This window comes from Parambassis ranga, chromosome 8 (genome assembly GCF_900634625.1).
Source record: "Parambassis ranga chromosome 8, fParRan2.1, whole genome shotgun sequence".
NCBI classification, from domain to species: Eukaryota; Metazoa; Chordata; class Actinopteri; family Ambassidae; genus Parambassis; species Parambassis ranga.
In genome coordinates this window covers 712,913-734,109 of record NC_041029.1, presented here as the reverse complement: position 1 = coordinate 734,109, position 21,197 = coordinate 712,913, and the positions used below count along the sequence as shown (strand labels likewise).

Sequence of the window (21,197 nt, the reverse complement as noted above, 5' to 3'; positions counted from 1 at the left end):
CGTCTCTATTTAGTCTTAAATTGCTAAATACTCTCACAATCTCACAATATGAACAATATGTTGAAAAAATTAAAATATTGTGGTGAACTGTCCCTTTAAAACTGCTATTTCCCTCAGCTGTGTTTAGGGCAGCAGACAGCTTTTTATGTTTAACCGCCTTGTCTCCTAAATTAATTGCAAATTGCTGCGTGTTGACTGAAGCGCTCAGTAATGCCATGAAATTACTTGGGAAAAGGCGTTCGGATGAGGGTGACGGGACTTTGATCAGTGGATTTTCTTTTTAACACCTTGATTTTTCTTTCATCATTTATTTAAAGAATTGTTTTCTTATGTTTGATTTATTCATGTAGCATTTTAAATGTTTCTTTTTTTCCTGTTGAGGGAATTGCAATTGATTCTCCCCTTGCACTCAAAATGCATCAGGACATGTGAGGACAACAATAGAAAAAATCCCTTAGAGATTAAGGTTTAATATTTGGTTTTATTCTATCTACAAACATTTGACACATTTCTCTATAAGCTCTCCCTTTGGCAGCCAGGATTACACGACCTAATCTGTATATCTTTAAAACATTATCCTGCATTTGTGGTGTGTGTGTGTGTGTGTTTATGGCAGATTCACTCGCTGTGTCAAACTACCTCTGCTGGGGAGATTAAGGGTGTGTACAGGGGTTTTTTACTGGAAGTGCTCAAACAAGCTGCTCAAAGGGCTGAGGGCTATACCCAGATCCATTCAAGGATTACATCCTCATATCTCCTCCCATCTTGAGTATTGAAAACCAGCGAGATGTTCAATGACTTGCAACAGCCATTTCACAGCTGAGGTGCTGTCTGTCCATTTCCCCCTGCCGATAAAGAATATCTTTCTGCTGGTTCTGGGGGGACTCTAACCTGAGGAAATTATGCAGAACTGCCATAACAAGAAGTTTTCTGTGCAGTTGGCTCATATTATGGAGTCTTTGTGAGCATGTGAGAGTGGGAATGAACTTGCTACTCTTTGATCTTGAAGATTATTAAATATACATGACAGAAGGCAGAAAACTCAGACGCCATGATATGAAGCATCTATAAAGAGAGACATTTAGTGGAGTGCTTGTTTAGTAGCTATTTCCATGTTTTCTTTTTGACAGCGTCGGAGTTAGGACCTGTTCGTAGTGGACTCCCTCTAATCCAATCCCTAATTCCTTCAGTCTGAGAAGAACTATGGGGAAGAAGCAGCCCACTGAGATTAAGGTGTTAGATTAAATCTAACAGTGATTAAATAACCAACCATTATATGACTGTAGCAAATTAATTTCCCCAGTGTCATGTCAGCCTGCACTGTATCCGTGGAGCTCTGCTGATATTAGATGGAATAAAACACACAAGAATTTAACAGCATTCATGTGCTTATAAAAGTAAACACTGTAATTCTTACTTTAAGGAGCTCTTTCAGTGCTTGCCCCTGTCTGCAGTTGTAAATATAACTGTCACTCAGATGATTTGAGCATGATGTAAGTATGGCAGCTGCGGCTATTAAGCTTGTGTCAAATAGAAGCATGCTTAAGGCACTTCGAACTGGTCAGAGATGGTAGGGAGAAAATGTGCTTTTCTAAGTGGGGAAAAAATAGCAAGGCTCTTGTGCATATATAACACAGGGAGATTCTGTAAATATCTTATAAATGATAGTGGCCCATGTGGCACGGCAGGTGAACTATTTTCCCTTTTTCAACCCCTCCCAACAGACCGTCTGAATTGAGCAATCTCTGCCAGCTAAAGCACAATTTGGATTAGCAAAAAAGCTCCACTGATAGGTCAGCTTAGCCCGTAATGGAGCAGCTTAGGCCTTGTCTGCATGATTATAACATTCTTAGCAGCTTTTTTTTCCTGCATCCATATGTTGCAGCATCTCAGCCCCCCTTTTAAGCCACATTTGGAGACATACAACGATGCACTTTATGCATGCATATTTGCACACTGCTGTTTCCTATCCACAATATTTAAAGCAATATTTTTGTTGTTTTATCAAAGCATCAGTGCTAATAGACCTGCTTAGGATACAGCAGACATTTCGGCTTTGACACTTCATTTAAAATGTTGGCATATAAATAATGCTTAATTGATATTTAGCGACGCAGTTATTTTTGCACTCTCTCTCTTTAAACTCTTGACAAAAATTCATTTCTCAGACCTTTCAGCAGTCATTTATTTTCAGCAGCTCAGTTTGCGACTGCTCTTTAAATTAGAGCTCCCTACAGACTCTTCCGGCTGTTCTCATGATGACAAAGTGAGCTTCTTCATGTCACAGACACACTTCTCTATGTGTGTGTTACTGTGCGACACCTACACCTAGGATTCAAGGGTGTATTGTTAATAGAAATACATAGGGATTCTCATCTCTGTTCAGTGCGTGCAGCACAATCAATACATGGGTACAATAGGCCAAGGCAAGGTTAGAGCTTCTAAAGGTTCATAAATGGTGTTGTCAATGATGGAAAGTAGTTGGAATGGAGATTAGTTGGAAAATCAATAGTTTATTTTTGCAGATGACAGTCTAAATATTTATGCAAAATAGTCTGTGCTTGAGTCATTTAAATGCATCCCAGAAAAAATGACACTTCCAGGCCTGGGAAGTGTACATGGTCATATGCAAATGTTGAATGTGCATTGAATGTACTATTGTTAATCTTATGAATACTTAAAAACTCCAATACTAGTATTGCTGTAAGAGGAGAGTAGTATTGTACCAAAAAAGTGTATTTTAATTATTTTTTTTATTATTTATTTTTTCACTATGTGCAGACATTAATATATTAACTGTACCGGAGTCAAGATGTCCTGAGGATTTAGGTGGTCCTGTCATGAAAAGATCTCCGTAGTGTCCTGCACACACCGAAAGACCCCAGACTCTGGCCCTTCTTGTATGGGACACAGTTGCTGACCAGTCCAGTTTATTGGACTGGTCAGCAACCTATGCACATCCACCTCTGTGTCAAATCCCTGCATATTTAATGGTGAAGTCTGTGAGGCCTTTTTTTTTATACAGAAATCAGTCACCACCTCCCTCGTCTTGGCAGCATTGATGTGAAGGTGATAGATTTTCTTGTAGATTGTTCCCATCAGATCGCTTCAGATTTACTATTATTATATTACTATTATTATTAAAGGGGTCTCACAGAAATAAGAATGTGTGCTCTAATCACATAGCAACCATTTTGACTTTCTAAAAATCTGCTAGTTAAATCCACATGCTTCCCACATTAAAGTGAAAGCTAGCAGAAGGAGCAGAAAGCAGCAATGCTCCTCCATCAGATTGCTGCAGGGCAGCCCACAGCTTTATGAATGCACAACATCCAGGAGGCAATGAGATAAATATTGTGCTTTTGAATGTGCACTGTAGTGCATTTCAGTTGTGAAGTTATCTGGATTTACATTATATTTGCAGCCAACCTTTTTCCAATGCTCTTTATGTCTCAAACGTTCATAATTTAGGTTTTAAATGATACCTTGCAAGGGTTAAAGATTTATTCTTACACTAATGTGTATGCCCCAAGCCGTAGATGAATATAATTGTTGTTCTTATTGAAGTTTTTCTTTCACACTGGACAAAATGATGCACTAAAATATGATGTGGTCAGGGTACAATCATCCTCGATTCCCAGGTGACATGACTAACCAGTATTTATTACCTGTGGTCACCAGAAATAAAAAAATAACACCCAGGTGGACACAAATGTTCTATTCTAAAAGCATTTCAATCAGGAGAAACTCAGGTGATTGAACAAATTAGAATGTGCTTTGATGTTTTAGACCCCGACGTGATGTCTAGTCAATAAAAGCGGGGAAAGTGCAGAAGAAGCTGATGAATTTAGAAATCCCCCTTAGGTCTAGACCTGGTGGTGGAGGAGAAGGCTGGAGAGCAGGAGAGACGAAGGCTTGAGCTGGTGTTGGCGGTGCCTGGGGTGGAGGAGGGTTGCCAGAGCTGATCTGAAAGACAGCTGGAAGAGATACGAAAGGTTTTTAACCCTTATGTTTGGGACATTTTTGTCCTCTCAGAGTAATTTTTCTGTTTATTTTGGCCATAACTTTGTCTATATGTGAGCAAATTGAATGATTTTTGCTGAATAAGCTTAATTTTACATACATTTTGTTAATATGATTTTAAAATTTTTGATAGGTCAATAATACACTGTGGGCAAATTTTAGAAGTAAAAATGAGCCATTTTGTGTGTTTTTTCCATTTATCAGCACCACCCGACTTGTGAAATTGGTGATTAAAGGGTTAAAATTCTGGGGGAAAATATTTTTTTACTACTTTTGATCAGAACTGAAGTTAATTAAAAGATCTATGCAAAAAAATATGAAAAAAAATATGATATCTTTTTAAAACCATTAAAGTTAGAGGCGTTTTTATCCCAAACAACACAAAGGGTAGTGTTTGCGAATGTTGCACAAGGGTTAAATTTGCTGCTATGCCATGATTGGTGAGGGAAGTGCTCTCTAATACCTGACCGAAGTGGGAGCATAGAGAGAGAAGAACTTCATTTATTTTTCCCTGCTCTCAGCACAGTGACTAGTTGGCCACTCAGAATACGGTAATGCTTTATTCTACCACTGCACATAAAACCATAAACAGTTGTGGGGGAAGTCTTCCTGGTGCCTTTACATCCTGTGTACCTAACATCCCACGAGAATACGCTTGTTCATAAATTGACAGAGTGGCTGACAGAGCCGTCGCAACACCGTAGGCAAGCCAGGCAATTGCCTAGGGCCCCGAGCATGAGAGGGGCCCTAAGACGGACGGTCAGTTAGCCCCACCATTCATCTACAGCTGTTTTGGCGCATTGACACATTCAGACTCCCCCCTCGCCCCCACGGGGCCCTGTGACAGCTGCTGGAAGCAGAGAGGAGCGGCTCGTTCAAAATAAAGGAGGAAGCACACACACTGCAGGCTGCAAGGAAAGGAGCAGAGGACAAAACAAGAGAGGTAAGAGTCTGTGACACAGCTCAGCCTCATCTTACTCCACCACTGTTTGTCTTTTTTCACATTGTATCACAGAACACTTTAGAGACGCAGGCTTCACGTCACTACAGCCTCCTTCATACTGCAGCCTGAATGTTAGCTGTGAGTCGCTCTGCGTATAAACGTCTGCTAAATGAGTTACAAACGTCAATATAATGACGTGATATAAAACTTAAATGAAGCTGTAAAGTAGCTTGTTAGCTCATGCAGCAACAGTGTGTAGCTGCTATGCTAATGATACTTTAGCTTGTTTAGCATTAAGCTAAGTGCTGCTGTTACAACTTACTGTTAGAGTTAATGAGCTCTAAACCACAGCACGAAAAACTAATGTATGTATTTAGTCTATTTAGTGTTTATTAATGCTCAGGTGTTTCTCTGTAAATGACAAGCTAGTGAATTATTGTCATATAGTTGTTATTTTATGGCTTTTTTAAATTCTGTTTTTCATCAGGTGCTGTGCTTAAACACCTGTCTGTGTCTCCTCATCATTATGGTCATATACCACACAGGTCATGTGGAGCCCTGTGAGGAAACTCCAGAGGACGTCCCAGCAGCAGTCCAACACCTGAGAGCCTCCACTCCTTCCTCTGCTCCTCCAGCACCTGACCTGGTAACAGAGGAAGGGTCCAAGGTGTCCAGGTCTCACTGATGATCCTGTACTGTGGACAAACTTCATAATAACAATACTAGTCATATCTTGTGTTGTCAGTGGTGGAGGAAGTACTGATGTTTAGTACTTAAGTGAAAGTACAATCACAGTACAACAATATATACTCAAGTAAAAGTAGATGTGCTACATCAATGATCCTACTTAACCAAAGTCTTAAGTACTTACTTTTAATTTCCAAGAGTTTAAATCGAGGCAACTGGACTCAAGGATTGTTTTTTTAACTTGGGGATACATAAAATACATGAAAAATTACTTAAGTACAGTAACAAAGTACAAATACTTAGTTACTTTCCACCACTGTGGACAGTCTTCAGAGAGTACATATTTCTATGATGTATTTTGATTGTGTTGTACATGTTTCCTTAAGATATTATTTTCATATGTGTGTTCACATTATTTAAATAAAAGGTTGCTTATATAATCATCACTGTACATGTCTTTGTGTTTGGGGCGGCATTTCTATAGAATCTAGTAGCCCGTAGGGTCCCAGTGTTACCTTCTTGCCTAGGGCCCCTATAGTGTCAAGCAACGGCTCTGGTGGCTGAGTGACTTAAGACTAAAACTCTGCCTCCAAACAAACTTCTCTGATAATCCAAATTCTGGTCTAAATCTTTTCCTCAAACGTTAGACACCAGTATTACAGATGACACATGAAATAATAAATAATAAAATAATTGTCTAAATGTCTGAATCTGAAACAGATAAATGATTATTATTGTTTTTTTATTAAGTACTGCTGGATTAGCTGAAGCCTGACTCCTCCTCGCTGTTGGTTTCGCCACATTGTCAACCTTCCTCTGTATCACCAGGAACCCATTTCCAACCTATTTCTATCTTCTATCACCACAGCCACACATTAATATTTCACAGTGCATAGTAACCTGCCTGCAGATGAACCTGCCACAGTATCTGAAAAGAATTGTGCCACCATGTTTGATTGGTATTAAAGGTGCCTTTACTGCACAATATACACCACTGCAGTGTGTATAAACAGACAGGAAGCAGGTCAATCTCTCAATCAAAGCTAACAGATACTTCTTATTTCACACCTTGTTTTTCTTTCTATTGGAGGCAAAAATCATTTACCCCTAAACAAATACAAAATATTCTCATGCACACAATTATATTCAAATATAAATGCAAGATAATATTAAAAGCATGTACGTCAGTTTTGCAAAGTAAGCATGATATTAGCACTCATAGCTATCGATATGCTATATCATACCTGAGTCACAGCATATTTAACATGAAATACAATACAATAAAATGAAATTTAGCATGATATCATAAATACAGTGCAGCACACACACACACATGCCCCCATCCCAGGAGAGAAAATCACTTCTGTTTGTCACATATAGTTGCTGACCAGTCACAGCTACAGTATGAACTGCTGAGCAAACATTTCACCCGCGTTTTGCCTTTTAAAATGTATTTTCCAACAGCTTATATATATATATATATATATATTATAATGGACCCAAATGGTAGCATGTATAGATAGATCAAAAGAGGATTCAGAACCCTATGGAACACAGTGTCAGGTACAAAGCTACCAACTAAAACACAGAACAAGCTCCAATATATTTTGGTTACTGTGGCTAAAATGATAAAACATACAATCTGATGCTGATATTCCCCAAAGATTTTATGGGTAACATACCCATTTCTGTAACATTAAAAAATGGCAAAAAAAATCATCCTGCTGTAATTTTCCCAGATATTCATCTTGACATTTTGTGAGTTACCTTAAACTTATCTCAAAGGGAGGAGCCTGCCAAGGCTCCGTCTTTCTTATATGTGCATATCCTATGCACTAACGCCTTGCTAAGAAAAAAATAAAAAAGTGTTGCCTTGCTCCTTTGTGGTGTCACACTGACCTACAGCTTTATAATGTATTGAAAGGGGAAAAACGGCTGGTAATTTCCGGGTGTATAACTGATAGTTCTGCCAAAAAATGTACCTGCTGGATAGCAAATCCTTCACATGCAGAAGGTATCAAGAACACATAGGAGTCAGAAACAGTCTATTGTAGATGTGTGCTCACAATTAAACAAAAATAATCGATGGTCTTCTGTTACAGGAAAATCGGACATGCTGTTTAATTTGTCAACTTTAATGATCCATTTTACTCCATTTGGTTGTGTTAATAGCTTCAGCCATATGGCAGTTTGTGTCTTCTGTGCTGACTTTTTTATTCACACAGTAATTGATGCCCTTCAGTCTTTGTTGTCTTGTCAAACGTGCAAATGTGGAACCATCTGAACTAAATTAAAGCTAAAATTATTATTATTATTGTTGTTGTTGTTGTTGTTGTTGTTGTTATAAAACAGAATTTTGAATCATATAACAAAAAAGGACCCAAATGCAGGACTAGATGCAGTTGAAGTAGACAAAGGTTTAATGTTCAAAACAGGGTTTGGAGCACAGGTAATCAGTCCAAAGTCTTTCAAAATAAAACAGAAAATAACAAAAACAACTCAAGAAAAATACAATAATGTTGAATACCAAAACACCTAAAATACCATAATATTAAAAAAAACCCAAAAACTAAGATTTAACCAGAAAACAAGAACAACAGAACACAGGATCATGACATAAATAGTCAGAATTTACTTTTTTAATGGTATGGGTGTTTCAGCTGCACTTTTAAAACCGGGTCCCGAGGTGAATACATTTCAAAACGGCATTTTCATGTTTCCTGGTATAAACCAGGAAACATGAAAAGATACACAACTTTTCTGCAACGATGACACCACAGTTCCACCTCTCCCCTAACCCTGGATGTGCTCACTCTGACAGGAACAAACTACTGAACTTGTTATTGCTTTAACAGCAAAATCTTCTGCTCCTCTACTAACACTGCAATCAGCAAATGGACAGCATACACCACTTTTTAAAAAAAATTTTTTAACTTCCTCCATATAATTCTTCCTTTTATCCTAGGTTAAATTACTGCACTTTTTATAATTACTGTCGTTTTTCATTAAATTAACTTAGGCAACATCAGCTTGTTATATAGGTAGAAATTTACAGTATTCATATGTATTAGTGAAAACTGGCACATCACTGTACAAAAGTCCCTGTAATTTTACTGCAGTAACTACTACAACTAAAACAAGGAAGATTATATATGCTGCAGCTAACAGGTGCAGATTTCATCTGCAGTCATCTTAAAATGATTGGAAGTGTCGGCCATTTGTCTCCAGCAAGGAAATCTATCATGTTCAAACTGTCATATTAATTGGTTCTGCTTAACTGAGCCAGATCTGCAACATTTCCAGGATGTAAATTTTAGCCTTTGACTCTGACGTATTCAGGTGTGACTTTCAATTAGAGTTGGCTGTTCTCTTGGAGCTAATGCACATTTTGATAAGGATTTTAACAGTGTGAGTGAATAATGTTTGAAGATGCTGAGATAAATGACTAAAAGGGTGTCGTATTTCAATATTTTTCTATTGAATGTAGTATGTGAAATAATATGGGACAGATACGAAAGACACAGAACATACATGAATACAACACTACTGTTTGGTGTATGTCTGCAAAAATTATTTATTATGTCAGTTCAATCATATATATATATATATATATATATATATATATATATATATATATATATATATATATATATATGTATATATGTAACCATCTTCTTCTTTGGCAAAAATTATTTATTATGTCAGTTCAAGTTCAGTAACCATCTTCTTCTTTGGCTCGACCGCCAGCTGACACGTCCCTAATCCCGCTACTCTGCGTTGTATTTAGTCGTGATGTGATGTATAGGTATGGGAAGAAAAGAGACAGCGGACTTGAGTTCTGGTATTGTGATTGAGACCTTTCGCTGCACTTTAATAGACCCTCCAAACAAGTTCTTTCAGAAGAAAAGAAACTTCTGTCAGATACAGAACTAGAACAGATAGATGTACATTTGTTTGTTCCGCATGGAGCTCCCAGGGAGCCATACACAATCACCAAGCTCACACAAAACTAAATCGGAAAATCGGAGCCTGAACATAACAATAAACTATTTAGGCAACATGGGTGGTTCTGGTTTTCAGAGCACCTACAGTGCTTGCTTGCTTAGCGTACAGAAGAAAGAAACTTCTGAAGGCAATATGGCACCCTGCGCAACTTCCCTTGATATGTGAGTAATTTAAAATATATACATAAAGCTAATGTGAAAGCAATGATGATAACTCATTCATTATTGTTCTTCCAAATTATCCCTTGCTGCTGTATTATTTTCAATTGACTTGATGTTTTCATGGCACCATGGAGCGATATGTATAAATGTGTGTCATGGCCGTTACTTAACACCACAGCTTGTTTTTGTAGACTCAACATCAGGAATATTGAGGGCAACTGTGATCAAATTGAAAGAGTATATCCTAAAGTGCACTCATCAGGTCATCCAAAGGCAAATAAACAAACAAGTAAAGAACAATAAAAGAAGACAATCATCTTTCAGAGGAGTGGCAAACTGCTGTTGTTTTATTAGAACACAGTTGATCTATTATGTAAGGATATTATTTTAGATTTGGGGCCTGTACTGTATATTTATCTCTAGATTTATGAGAAAATGTCTTTTTATAGCTGGCAACATTAAGACATGAACAACAAAAAAAACAATATCCTCAGAGCCTTTGATTTCAGATAGGATTGCTTCCATGTGGTTAAAAATATACACTGTTATGGACTAATGATGCTGGGCGGTACAGCATTCCAAACATCCTCATAGTTTCCCTCTCATTGCCACGCTTTATTTCATGTTTTTATGTCCAAAGGGCCTCTGAGCACTGCTCTGAGGAGTGCTGGGGGTGGGGTAGGGTGGTGGGGAGTACCTGGCTTGCCCACTGTTGGAAGTGGGATGGTCTTTGGGGGACTCTCAGAATGAGAGCGGGGAATAGGGTTTTGATCAGGACCAGCTGTCATTTCTGTCCTTCAGCTTTTCTGCTATAGCTCACAGTCCTACAAAGTGCAAGTATATTGGGCTTATTTATAGAGAAAAAAAGGTGTTAATTAGTCTTACTGTCTTCTTCCAACATGTTTGTTACATTTCATGAAATGTTGAATTTGTATATATGACATGATAGGTAGTCTGCAATCTAAGGACATGGAGCAGTGGACCACAGACTTCTTAAATCGGAAGAAAAACACTTCTAGCAGCCGTAGACGGTATATAAAGATCGACGACATGACAGCTCTCCAAAAGTTAGGCCAAAACATGCTGGCTGGCTGCTACATAGGTCATAAACCCTGCCTCCTTTCTACGTTTGTGGATGAGACACGGGCCTAACTAAGCACTAAAAGTACTCCAGGGATGGCTTCACCACCTTCACCTCTTAACCTCTACTGCGCAAAAAATGATGATGCAAACTCCAAGTTTATAAAGGCAGTCAATGCCTATTGACCTCCACGTTAAATGATTTTGCCCACGATTCCTTGTCAGGCAAAGCCTGCACCAGTCTATAGTGGGGACAGTCGTCATGTGTAGTTGGCACAAAAATCTGTTAAAGTGTGAGGGGAACAGACCTGACCTCAGTCGCAGTGTGGATGCAGAATGAAGATACAGAATGTGGTTTAAATATATTTTATAAAGGTCTGTGTGGGTGTGGTTTTTTTCTGATTTAATGATTAATAACTAAACAACCCACACTTTACTACACAGAAATACAGTTTGTGACAAAAACTTAGACCAAATGCCCCCTCCTATTTAAAAACAGCAACAAGATCTACAACCAGAACTGTAACTATGACAGAAAAAATGTTTGTAAGGCAAATAATGAAATTCTGTGTTGGCTCATTAATATAAAAATATTAGCTTTTATGTCAGAAAAAAAATATTCACCAAATACAAAAATGAGAACAAACTGTGTGCACAACTGAAGCAAGAAGCTGGATAAAATACTAATAAGCTATTCTTAAATTATTTCTGGTCCAAATATCTGCTACACTAATCTAAAAGCTGCATGCAGATAAAATATTAATACATTTAACCACATCTTTTCTTTCACCTATTTTGAACCAATTCAGTCTGAAACAATGGCACTAACCAAAACTGTAGTGGATAAATTATTCAGCAGGAACCGTTAAAAAAATGTGTGTGTGAAAAATATATTAACTTGATAAAATGTTATGAGGTATGATGGTGAAGCCAGAATTGCCATACTGAGGAAACCTTACTTCAAGCATTAAATCTAAGATGGCAGCACTATTGTAGGGAACTCTGTGGTAATTTACAATTTATTGTTACTAGTTATTGAATTGCTTCTATGTGGTATTGCTAACAGTACATATTGCTAACAGTGGCTAACTCAAATGTTTAAAAGCATTTTTATCTTGTTAATTTAATTGCAAAAGCATGACTTTCATGTATATAAATATATATACATAAGTTATAATACCACTTGCTAACAGTGGCTGACCCAAGGTCCACACGTTGCTTCATGCAATAGGCTAAATTGGCATTTTTGTCTTATTTAATTAGTTGTTATTTGATAATTAAGCAGCTTTCACATTTACTTCAGTGCTACACTTGCATTGGTGAATAACACTTGCCTTCAACCTTAACTGTAGTATGTTAAATATAATGAAGTACATTAAATATCATACAGTTGGACTACCGGTATATGCTGCCTGTTTATAACTGTTTCCAGCCGATAGCTTAAAGGCATGAGGATGCTTTCACTACACTCAGGTGGTAGGGTCAGATTCAGGTTGAGAAAAACAAAAACAAAAAAATAAACTCTGCGCCATTACTCCAACCTGAGCAGATCACTCAGGATGGCCGTGTACTCCGTGTTTGTTTTTGCACCTTTTACTGTGACAAAACAATGCCTCCCACTCCACACACAGACCGACTGCAGGACCCCTGTGCTCCGGCCCGTGGGCTTGTTTTTTTTATGTGTGCCAAACGTGTATGCATCCACTTGTTGAGAGCTGAGGAAAAAATGACTCATTTGACCAACCTTTGTTTTATTGTGTTTTGTTTTGGGTTTTTTTCTCCCTCTGTCTCTACTTCACTGTGTCTTTTGTTCTTTGTTGCCGCTGCTGCAATCACAAACATGTCACTCAGGGTGAAATAATTGGATTATTCATTGCAAACTGACCACACTATCTCTCACTTCAAATGTCCTGGCTGACTGTTGTTGATGAATAGACACTAAAACCCTCGATTGATATTTGCAAGCAAACTCCAAATAATACAATAATCCATTTGCCATCCATTTATTTTGTGCCAGAGTAAATGCTTTGTTTAAAATAATAAATAATAAAAATAAATAATAAAAAAAAATAAAATAATAAAAAACCTCTCGAAATTCACAAATTTTTTTGGTTTGGTTAGAAATTATTCAAAGGATCTGCCCACATCTTTGGCATCCTCTCAAAAATGTGCTCTAAGGACTCTGGAGCTTGGACTCCTTTAGAATAATTGATTGTATTTGACATGACACAGAGGAAGCTCGGCTGGGTTGATACTCCAAGATGCGATCAATCCAAATGAGAGAGACTGGGTAGTGGGCTTTTATCCCTCTGCCAGAGTTTATTAGAAACTACTAAGCTTCTGTGGGGAAACTCTTTTTTTTCCTCCAGAAACAGCTTGGACCTATTAGTATCTGAAAAAATGTAAATTAGCACAATCCCTCACCTCATCATGCCTCAAAATAATTCCCCGGTGCACCAGTTTGACAGAACATAATGAAACATTGAGCTTTAAATGCTTGGGCTTGTTCCAGAGCAGTTTTGCGGTGGGCGTGTAGGCATGAAGAGTTGTGATTATCTGCAAAGATTAGTTTCTGCCTTAACAAACACAGGAAAAAAAATTTGATGTGATTTGGTATACTGTGTGTTGTGAATGATGAGTCAACCTTCAGAGACGACTGGGCATCCTCCTGATCTGAATTTCATGTGGAGTGGGTGTGAAATGGATTTCCTTCCTAAGTTAGAGTATACAAGCTTATTACAACTGTAGTTTTAAAGCTTGATTTTCTCTGTTGACTGCCTCGTATGACATTTTGCTACATTTTATGATTTACCTTTATTAAATCTGACAAACACAAAAGCAACATAAGCATTAAACTGTTTTTTTTTCCACACTTGTGCACCGGTTACCCCCTTTAAATGTAGTTTTATACAAATAAATGTATAAGTTGTACTAGTTGTTTTATATAAAACTATATATCAGAACTTAATTTTGTTTGGCTTGATTCTTTGTGCATAATGTGTTGGCAATGCATCACAGCAGGTGAAAACAAGGAAAAAAGCAATAATTTGATTCTTACAAAAACTAAAAAATGGAAGTATATTTGTATTTGTCGAGCACATGAGTGCTGAAAATCATTGCATAAAATTAAAATAAAATAAAAATAAAATTATTTGTTACTTATGGTTTTGTTCAGTCACTAACTGCAGGCAGTGTGCACACACTTCACCCATGTTTTTGTTTTCTCACAGTCAGAGCAGTGGAAAGAGCAAATCTAAATTTGCATAGCGTCCAAGGAAGTGGGCCTCTGTTTATATATGACATGTGTACATATTTTCTGGAAATATTGCTTTTATCTGTCAATAATATGTGTTGAGTTAAGTGAATGTAAAAGGGTAAAGAAACATAATTTATCTGTAATACATGCTTTGACTATAGAGACAAATTAGTCATTGGTTTTGTATGGAAAACATTGAGCCCAATGGGAGGGGCCACATCTATGAAGGACGTGACTAGGCTATAGCATATTTTTACATGTCTTTAAAAAAGCTGATCAATGTCATCAGTGAGGTATTTACTTGTGTAAACAGACTTTATTACAGGCGTACAGTTCATTCATACATTAACAACATGCAACATACAACAATGGCAATTACTGGTATCATTATCATCATATTGATGTGTATAACTCCCTACTCTGAATTGATAATATATCTTATTTAATGCAGAGGAATTGACATATTGCCCCATTCACAGTATCTAATTGCAGCTATCTGAAGCTGTACCGTATACCATATCCATGGTAGAGTTCATTAAAAGTGACTCCAAGCATGAAGCACCTTTACTTTATCGTCACAGTTGTGTTATGCTATGTAAATAAAGCTCGGGACATGTGTTGTAATGGAAGAAATTGAACATTATGTGATGTGTTCTTGCTGTGAGGCAGTAAACAGCAGATGGTAAGCAGGGCCTCTTTAGCGCTATGGATTTTATTTAGCTACCCACCTGAATGACCTGTGTTGAGCTGAGCAGCTGATGTGGAGAGAAAGAGGAGGAAAAAAAACAAGTTTGCACTTGTTTACTTTAGTTCCAGTAGAGTGTGAGGCCAGAGGAGTCATTCGACACACACACAAAGAAATTAGCTTGTTTATCAGCGTTTTGATTTCGGTCCCGCCTCACCATCCCACTGACATTTTTGATGTACATGATCCATGACTGATTCCCAATCAGAAGCACAATATCAAAGCGCTTGGCTTGCATGCTTTCCATTCTTTTATAATTAAATGTTTGATTACCATTGAGGACAAGAGCTTGTTGTGTGCATGCCTTTAGAAATGTAACCTTGGAACACTGTACATCTGTCCTGTCAATTGGACATGCTCCAATAACTGCCAGTGAGAGATGCTACGGCTAATGTTGCTACAGTAGGATATCAGTTGTTTCAAGGTGATCGGCTGTGGTATATCCGAGGATGCATGGTGATGCTGCTCCCTCAGACCACCTACTGTACTTGGGAGTTAAATAGCACACTGAAGTCCTTGAAAGGTTACAAAAATCTTTAGCCATTCATTACTGTAAAAGTGGGGGAAGTGTTGAATATAATGAAAACTAATACTCTTTCTAGTCACTATGCTATCTGTAGATATGTTTAATATCCCATTACAGGCCCAGGAGTAACCACAGTTCTATACTGTCAAGAGACAAACATAATCCAGAGGGAAATTACCCATCAGGAAGGCAATACTGTTACTGAGATGCAATTACCAAGCCACTTGTGAGAAGACTTTCAGCCCAGTATCCATGGGTGGATGTGTGTATGAGGGTGGTCGATATGTGCGCAACAGCTCTTATGTTTAGCAGAGTAAATTGGATTCTTTGCCGGAGAACAGTTAATTTAGAACATGTCCAAGATGCAAATGATTGATGTGACTATATCGTTACAACTGTAGGTTTGTGTCGCAGGGCAACCTAGTGGAAAAAAAATATTGCAGGGAGAAGGAAAAAGCTTTTATTGCAGAATGATGGAGAATTTCCTTTTACTATAACTGTAGATGGGATAATTTTGTATTAATTTCTTGCCAATTTTACTTAATTTGGAAGGCAAAAACTGTCTCTGTGTTTGGATTTAGCTTGTTTTTGTTTTTTTGTTTTTTTTACATTTCATTGCAGAGCTCCTGCTCGGGTTTGTTAGTAGTTCAATAATCTGCATGTCTCACAGAGGATTTAATGTACCAATTTAGCACTGAATCACATAGCCTACAAACAAAGAAAACAGTACGGTTTGGAATGAATACCAGTGTAAACATTTGATAAGGATTTGCTGCAGGGGAACGCTACGCTTTATTATTGATACAAAAATACAAACTGCAGATAGGAGACTCGCCTCTGTGCACCTAAAACATAATATTTGTGGCACTGGCAAATGGCAATAAATCTCTCAACTTGGGGACATTTCAACTGCACTACAAATGATCACCTTAAATCTGATAATTAATCATCGCCCCCCCAACCTTACATGTAGCACAGATGAAAATAAAAGGGCTGCCCGCACCCACTGCCGAGGAAAAAAATAAAACCGCCTGCACCAAGTGTGAGCCTAGCATGCATAATAAATGTATGACAAAACAATACCCCAGGCACCCCGGTATTAATGATATGCAGTGAACTCATTATTAAAGTTCCAAAACAGCTCCTGGAGTAACACAGATGGAGTCAATTAAGGAATGAGCATACTTGCTTGCCTGCCGTTTCATCTCCCTTCTTTTATCTCCTGCATATTACTCCATGGATGTAATTAGCCGTGTGTTTCTCCTCACAACATAATGTCCAGTGATAATAGCAGTTATTTTCACTTGTAATTTCAAATAATGTACTGCTTAATAAATGTACCAATTTTGCTTGCACTCTGTCCTTGGGTATTTCATTTGCACTGCAAGAGGTGTTACACCGTGCTAAGCTCCTTTTTCCCCCCTCTGTTTTCAGAGACCTGATGCCTTCAACGCTAGAGGGGCAGATCACCATGGAGAAGACACCCAGCTACTTTGTGACTAACCATGCCCCAAAGCGCATCCACTCCATGGCCAGGGACATCAAGCTTATTATTGTCGTGCGTAATCCTGTCACTAGAGCCATTTCAGACTACACGCAGACTTTGTCCAAGAAGCCTGAGATCCCGACCTTTGAGGTTCTTGCTTTTAAGAACCGGACGCTGGGTCTTATAGACGCTTCTTGGAGTGCGCTGCGTATAGGAATATATGCGCTTCACCTTGAGAGCTGGATGCAGTACTTTCCTCTCTCCCAGATGCACTTTGTCAGCGGTGAGCGGCTCATTGTGGATCCAGCGGGGGAGATGGCCAAGGTGCAGGACTTCTTGGGGCTTAAGCGGATTGTCACAGACAAACACTTTTACTTCAATAAGACTAAAGGATTTCCGTGTCTGAAGAAGCCCGAGGACAGCAGCACTCCAAGGTGCCTCGGCAAGTCTAAAGGGAGAACTCACCCTAAAATTGACCCAGACGTAATTCGGCGGCTGCACAAGTTCTACAAACCCTTTAACATGATGTTCTACCAAATGACTGGCCAGAACTTTGAATGGGAGCTGGAGGACGACAGGGAATCCCATAGCTCTCAGGACTAGCATGGCTTGGCTCAGCCACACCACTAGCCTTCTCACTATTGTCTCGCTTCATATTTGGAGAGAGTGCTTGAGCACGCCAATCATTGCAGTGTCTGTACCCATTAGCAAGAGTATACTGACATGCTTTTTCTTGATGATGGCAAATCACTATTGTACATATTTAACATAAAATATATTTATATTTGTGTAAAGGAGATGATTTATTCCTTTTGTTTTTAAAGCATAGAACTGATATAAAACTCATGTTGACTATGGCAATGCATGCAATGAGTTAAGTGTCCTTACCTCTTGAGCCCTAAGGGTGAACTCTGCCTGTTTCTTTTTCCTTTTCTTTCCTTGCTTCCTCTGTTGCCCTTACACCCACTCACCAGCATTCAGTACAAAAGATATTCTATTTCAATGGCTAAGGCCATGAGGTACTCTGTGTTATTTCTTTTAACACAGATCTGTTGCTTCAGAACAGAGGAATGAGAATATTATAGATATATGATATGTCGTCCATCCTCAACAGGAGAATTGAGAAACATTTGAAAAAAGGCCAACATTTCCAGGCCTTTGAAACGATCAGTGTGTAGGGATCTGGTTCCGCATTTATATGGCATGTCAAATTTTTAGGTAGCAGTAAATGGCAAAGGAATATGTTGATTGGAGGGTAATTTTTGTTTAACATTGGGAAATGGATAAGCTAACTTAAGACACAATCTTTATTAAACCTAACTGGATTTAATGTCTGATCTAAACTAGGAGTAAAATAGACATCTAAATAAAGGGCTCCCTATCTGAATGTTGTTTAAAGGTAGGGTAGGAGATTTCATTCTGATGCACTTTTTCTTAAACTTCTATTTACAATCCGCTAGCAACCAGTTAGTTCAGCAGTTTCACTTTAAAACGAAGAATATGAATCATCTGTGGAAGCTATAAAATGCTAAAAACATCAGCCAATCCTGCGAGGCGCCCCTGCACAGAGTATTGGCTGGTTGTCACTCTCTTCCTGCTCTGTGCGCACCAGAGAGGTATGTGCATGATGGCCGAAGTCACCGACCGCAGCTCGTCTTCAGGTAATGCACGTCCATTTGATTGGGAGGCATTGCTTCGGGGTGAGCTCTGAGAGAAAAGGGCGTGTGTTTACTTTCAAAATCTGGCTGACTCTCACTGATTTTTCAAAATCTCCTACCCTACCTTTAAGATGGGACTCATCACCGTGGTAACTGAAAATGAAAAAGAGTTTTGGCTTGTTAAATGTGCTAGATTTTGAGAAAAGTTTTAACCCAAACACAATCCTTTACCAAACTCCTTAATGCCTAAACCTAGCCAGCATATAAAATTAAAAAACTGATAAAAAAATAAAATAAAATTAAAGCTGCAAGCAGCATTGCGGGCCCTCGCGCACCTTGCGATCCGCGGGGCTATTGCTGTCTTCTCTCCTATGCTCTTGTCTCCTTTACTCTCCTGTCCTATGCTCTCTTTTCCTCTCATTTGCAGAGATGTACAACAAACACATGTTTACAACCAAACTTTCCTGCTACCAGTAGGTGGCGCTATGACCGTATCATCCTATTAGCATATATATCTGTTCAGACTCGGGTCCATAGCAGTACTGTAAGATTTTGTCCACATGGCATGAAGTATATGGGTAGTACTGCATAAAACACAGCGAGTTCCTTTGTAATGGCGAATGGTCAACTTTGAGGCCACTCCCCCACCACACAGTAATACTTTTGAAAGAGTTTTGGAATGCGTCTATTCCCTATGGTGTCCCGAGTGGACACAGTGAATTTCAGCTCAATTGCATGAAGTATGCGAGGCATGAAAAGTTTTATAGCAGGGTCAGAAAACGGTAAAAATTACAAAAAAAAATCAAAATGGTGGACTTCCTGTTGGGTTTGGAGGGGGGGTCCAAGAGACTTTTTTGTGCGTCTTGGGGTGATACACATGTGTGCTAATTCTCATGATCCTGTGTCAAACTGGCCAGCGGGGCTACGCGTTAGGGCAATAAATACAGTGAGTTCCTTTGCAATGGCGAATGGTCAACTTTGAGGCCACGCCCCCGCCACACCGTCAGACTTTTGTAAGAGTTTTGGAATGCGTCTATTCCCTATGGTGTCCTGAGTGGACACAGTGAGTTTTAGGTCATTTGGATGAAGTATGCGAGGCGTGAAAAGTTTTGTAGGAGGGTCACAAATCGCCAAAAATTAACAGAAATTTCAAAATTGCGGACTTCCTGTTGGGTTTGGAGGGGGGGTCCAAGAGACTTTTTTGTGCATCTTGGGGTGATACACATGTGTACCAATTTTCATGACCCTACTCAAAACAGGCCAGGGGGGCAGGCAGAAAAACCTATGAAAACACAACATTTTGTGTAGCCAGTAGGTGGCGCTCTGTCAAAGCCTCAATATTGTTGTATAGATGTGTTTAGGGTCAGACTCTGATCATACATGTGACATTTCGTACAGATCGGACAGAAAACGAAGAAGTTATAGAGACTTTCTGTGTCCTCAGAAATGGTCAAACTTTGAGGCCACGCCCCGGCCACACCGTCAGACTTTTGTAAGAGTTTTGGAATGCGTCTATTCCCTATAGTGTCCTGAGTGGACACGGCGAATTTCAGCTCAATCCGATGACGTATGCGAGGCGTGAAAAGTTTGGCAGCAGGGTCACACATCGCCAAAAATGGCCACAAAAGGTAAAATGGCGGACTTCCTGTTGGGTTTGGAGGGGGGGTCCAAGAGACTTTTTTGTGCGTCTTGAGGTGATACATATGTGTGCTAATTTTCATAATCCTGTGTCAAACTGGCCAGAGGGGCTACGCGTTGGGGGCGCTATAGAGTCATTTTCCTATGTGCGTTTCAAACGTCAGCAAATTTCAAAATTTTTCGGGCGAATGAATTTTTCTACCAAGTTTGGTGAGTTTTTGGGCATGTTAAGGCCCCCAAAAATGCGATCTAAGGGGGGGAAGGAAGAAAAAAAAAAAAATGAAAAATAATAATCCTAAGGGTTTCAATAGGGCTCTTGCACCATTCGGTGCTCGGGCCCTAATAAATGAAGTGATGTTTGCAACATGAAGGAATGGAGACCATACATTCTTCTCCTGGTTGAATGTCATATATGTCACTTGGGACTCATCACTATGGTATGGCTTTTTGCAGAACGTTGGGACTGAGCTGCACCACCCTCTGTTGACTGTCAAGCTAGTGAATGCTTGTGGCCCCACCATGACACTTTTTAAAGCATCCCTGAAGCAAATCCCTTCACTCTACTCCACAAAGGATATGCTCCAAGTCTATTTCAGACAGTCAGGCACTTTAAATGCCTGACTTGCCTGCAGAACAACAGAGAGAATCCGGTCAAATTTATAGTAAGATACATTTGTGTGAAAAGACTTGGTTCAAAAAAGTAACAATTTGATTCGTGCATCTTCAAAGTTGCTGGAAACTGCCAGTTAACATGAAGTCTATACACATTTTAATCATGTTTTTAATAGAGAGTCGATACTAGTGTAGAGAAATAGAAGATCTATAAATGTGAAAAGCTTTATTGGGGATTTGGCTGCAATAGAATATAGTATATGTGTGCAGTGTAGTGATTGGTATCCGGCACATACAATGTTTACGAATGATTTTTACACAAAGTCCAGACAGGCACCACCTTTTGAATGCCTGGTAAAAATGTATTAAGTGTTGGG

General features: G+C 38.8%; 1 protein-coding gene across 1 annotated transcript in view; it reads left to right on the top strand.

Annotated features, from left to right (window-relative positions):
- hs3st4 (heparan sulfate (glucosamine) 3-O-sulfotransferase 4) overlaps positions 1-17,515 on the top strand; it is an 88,940-nt gene extending 71,425 nt beyond the window's left edge. Inside the window, exon 2 of the mRNA XM_028412014.1 lies at positions 16,861-17,515. Within this exon, the coding sequence (XP_028267815.1) occupies positions 16,861-17,515 (655 nt within the window). The remainder of the gene's footprint in view (positions 1-16,860) is intronic.
- The last annotated feature ends 3,682 nt before the right edge of the window (positions 17,516-21,197 follow it).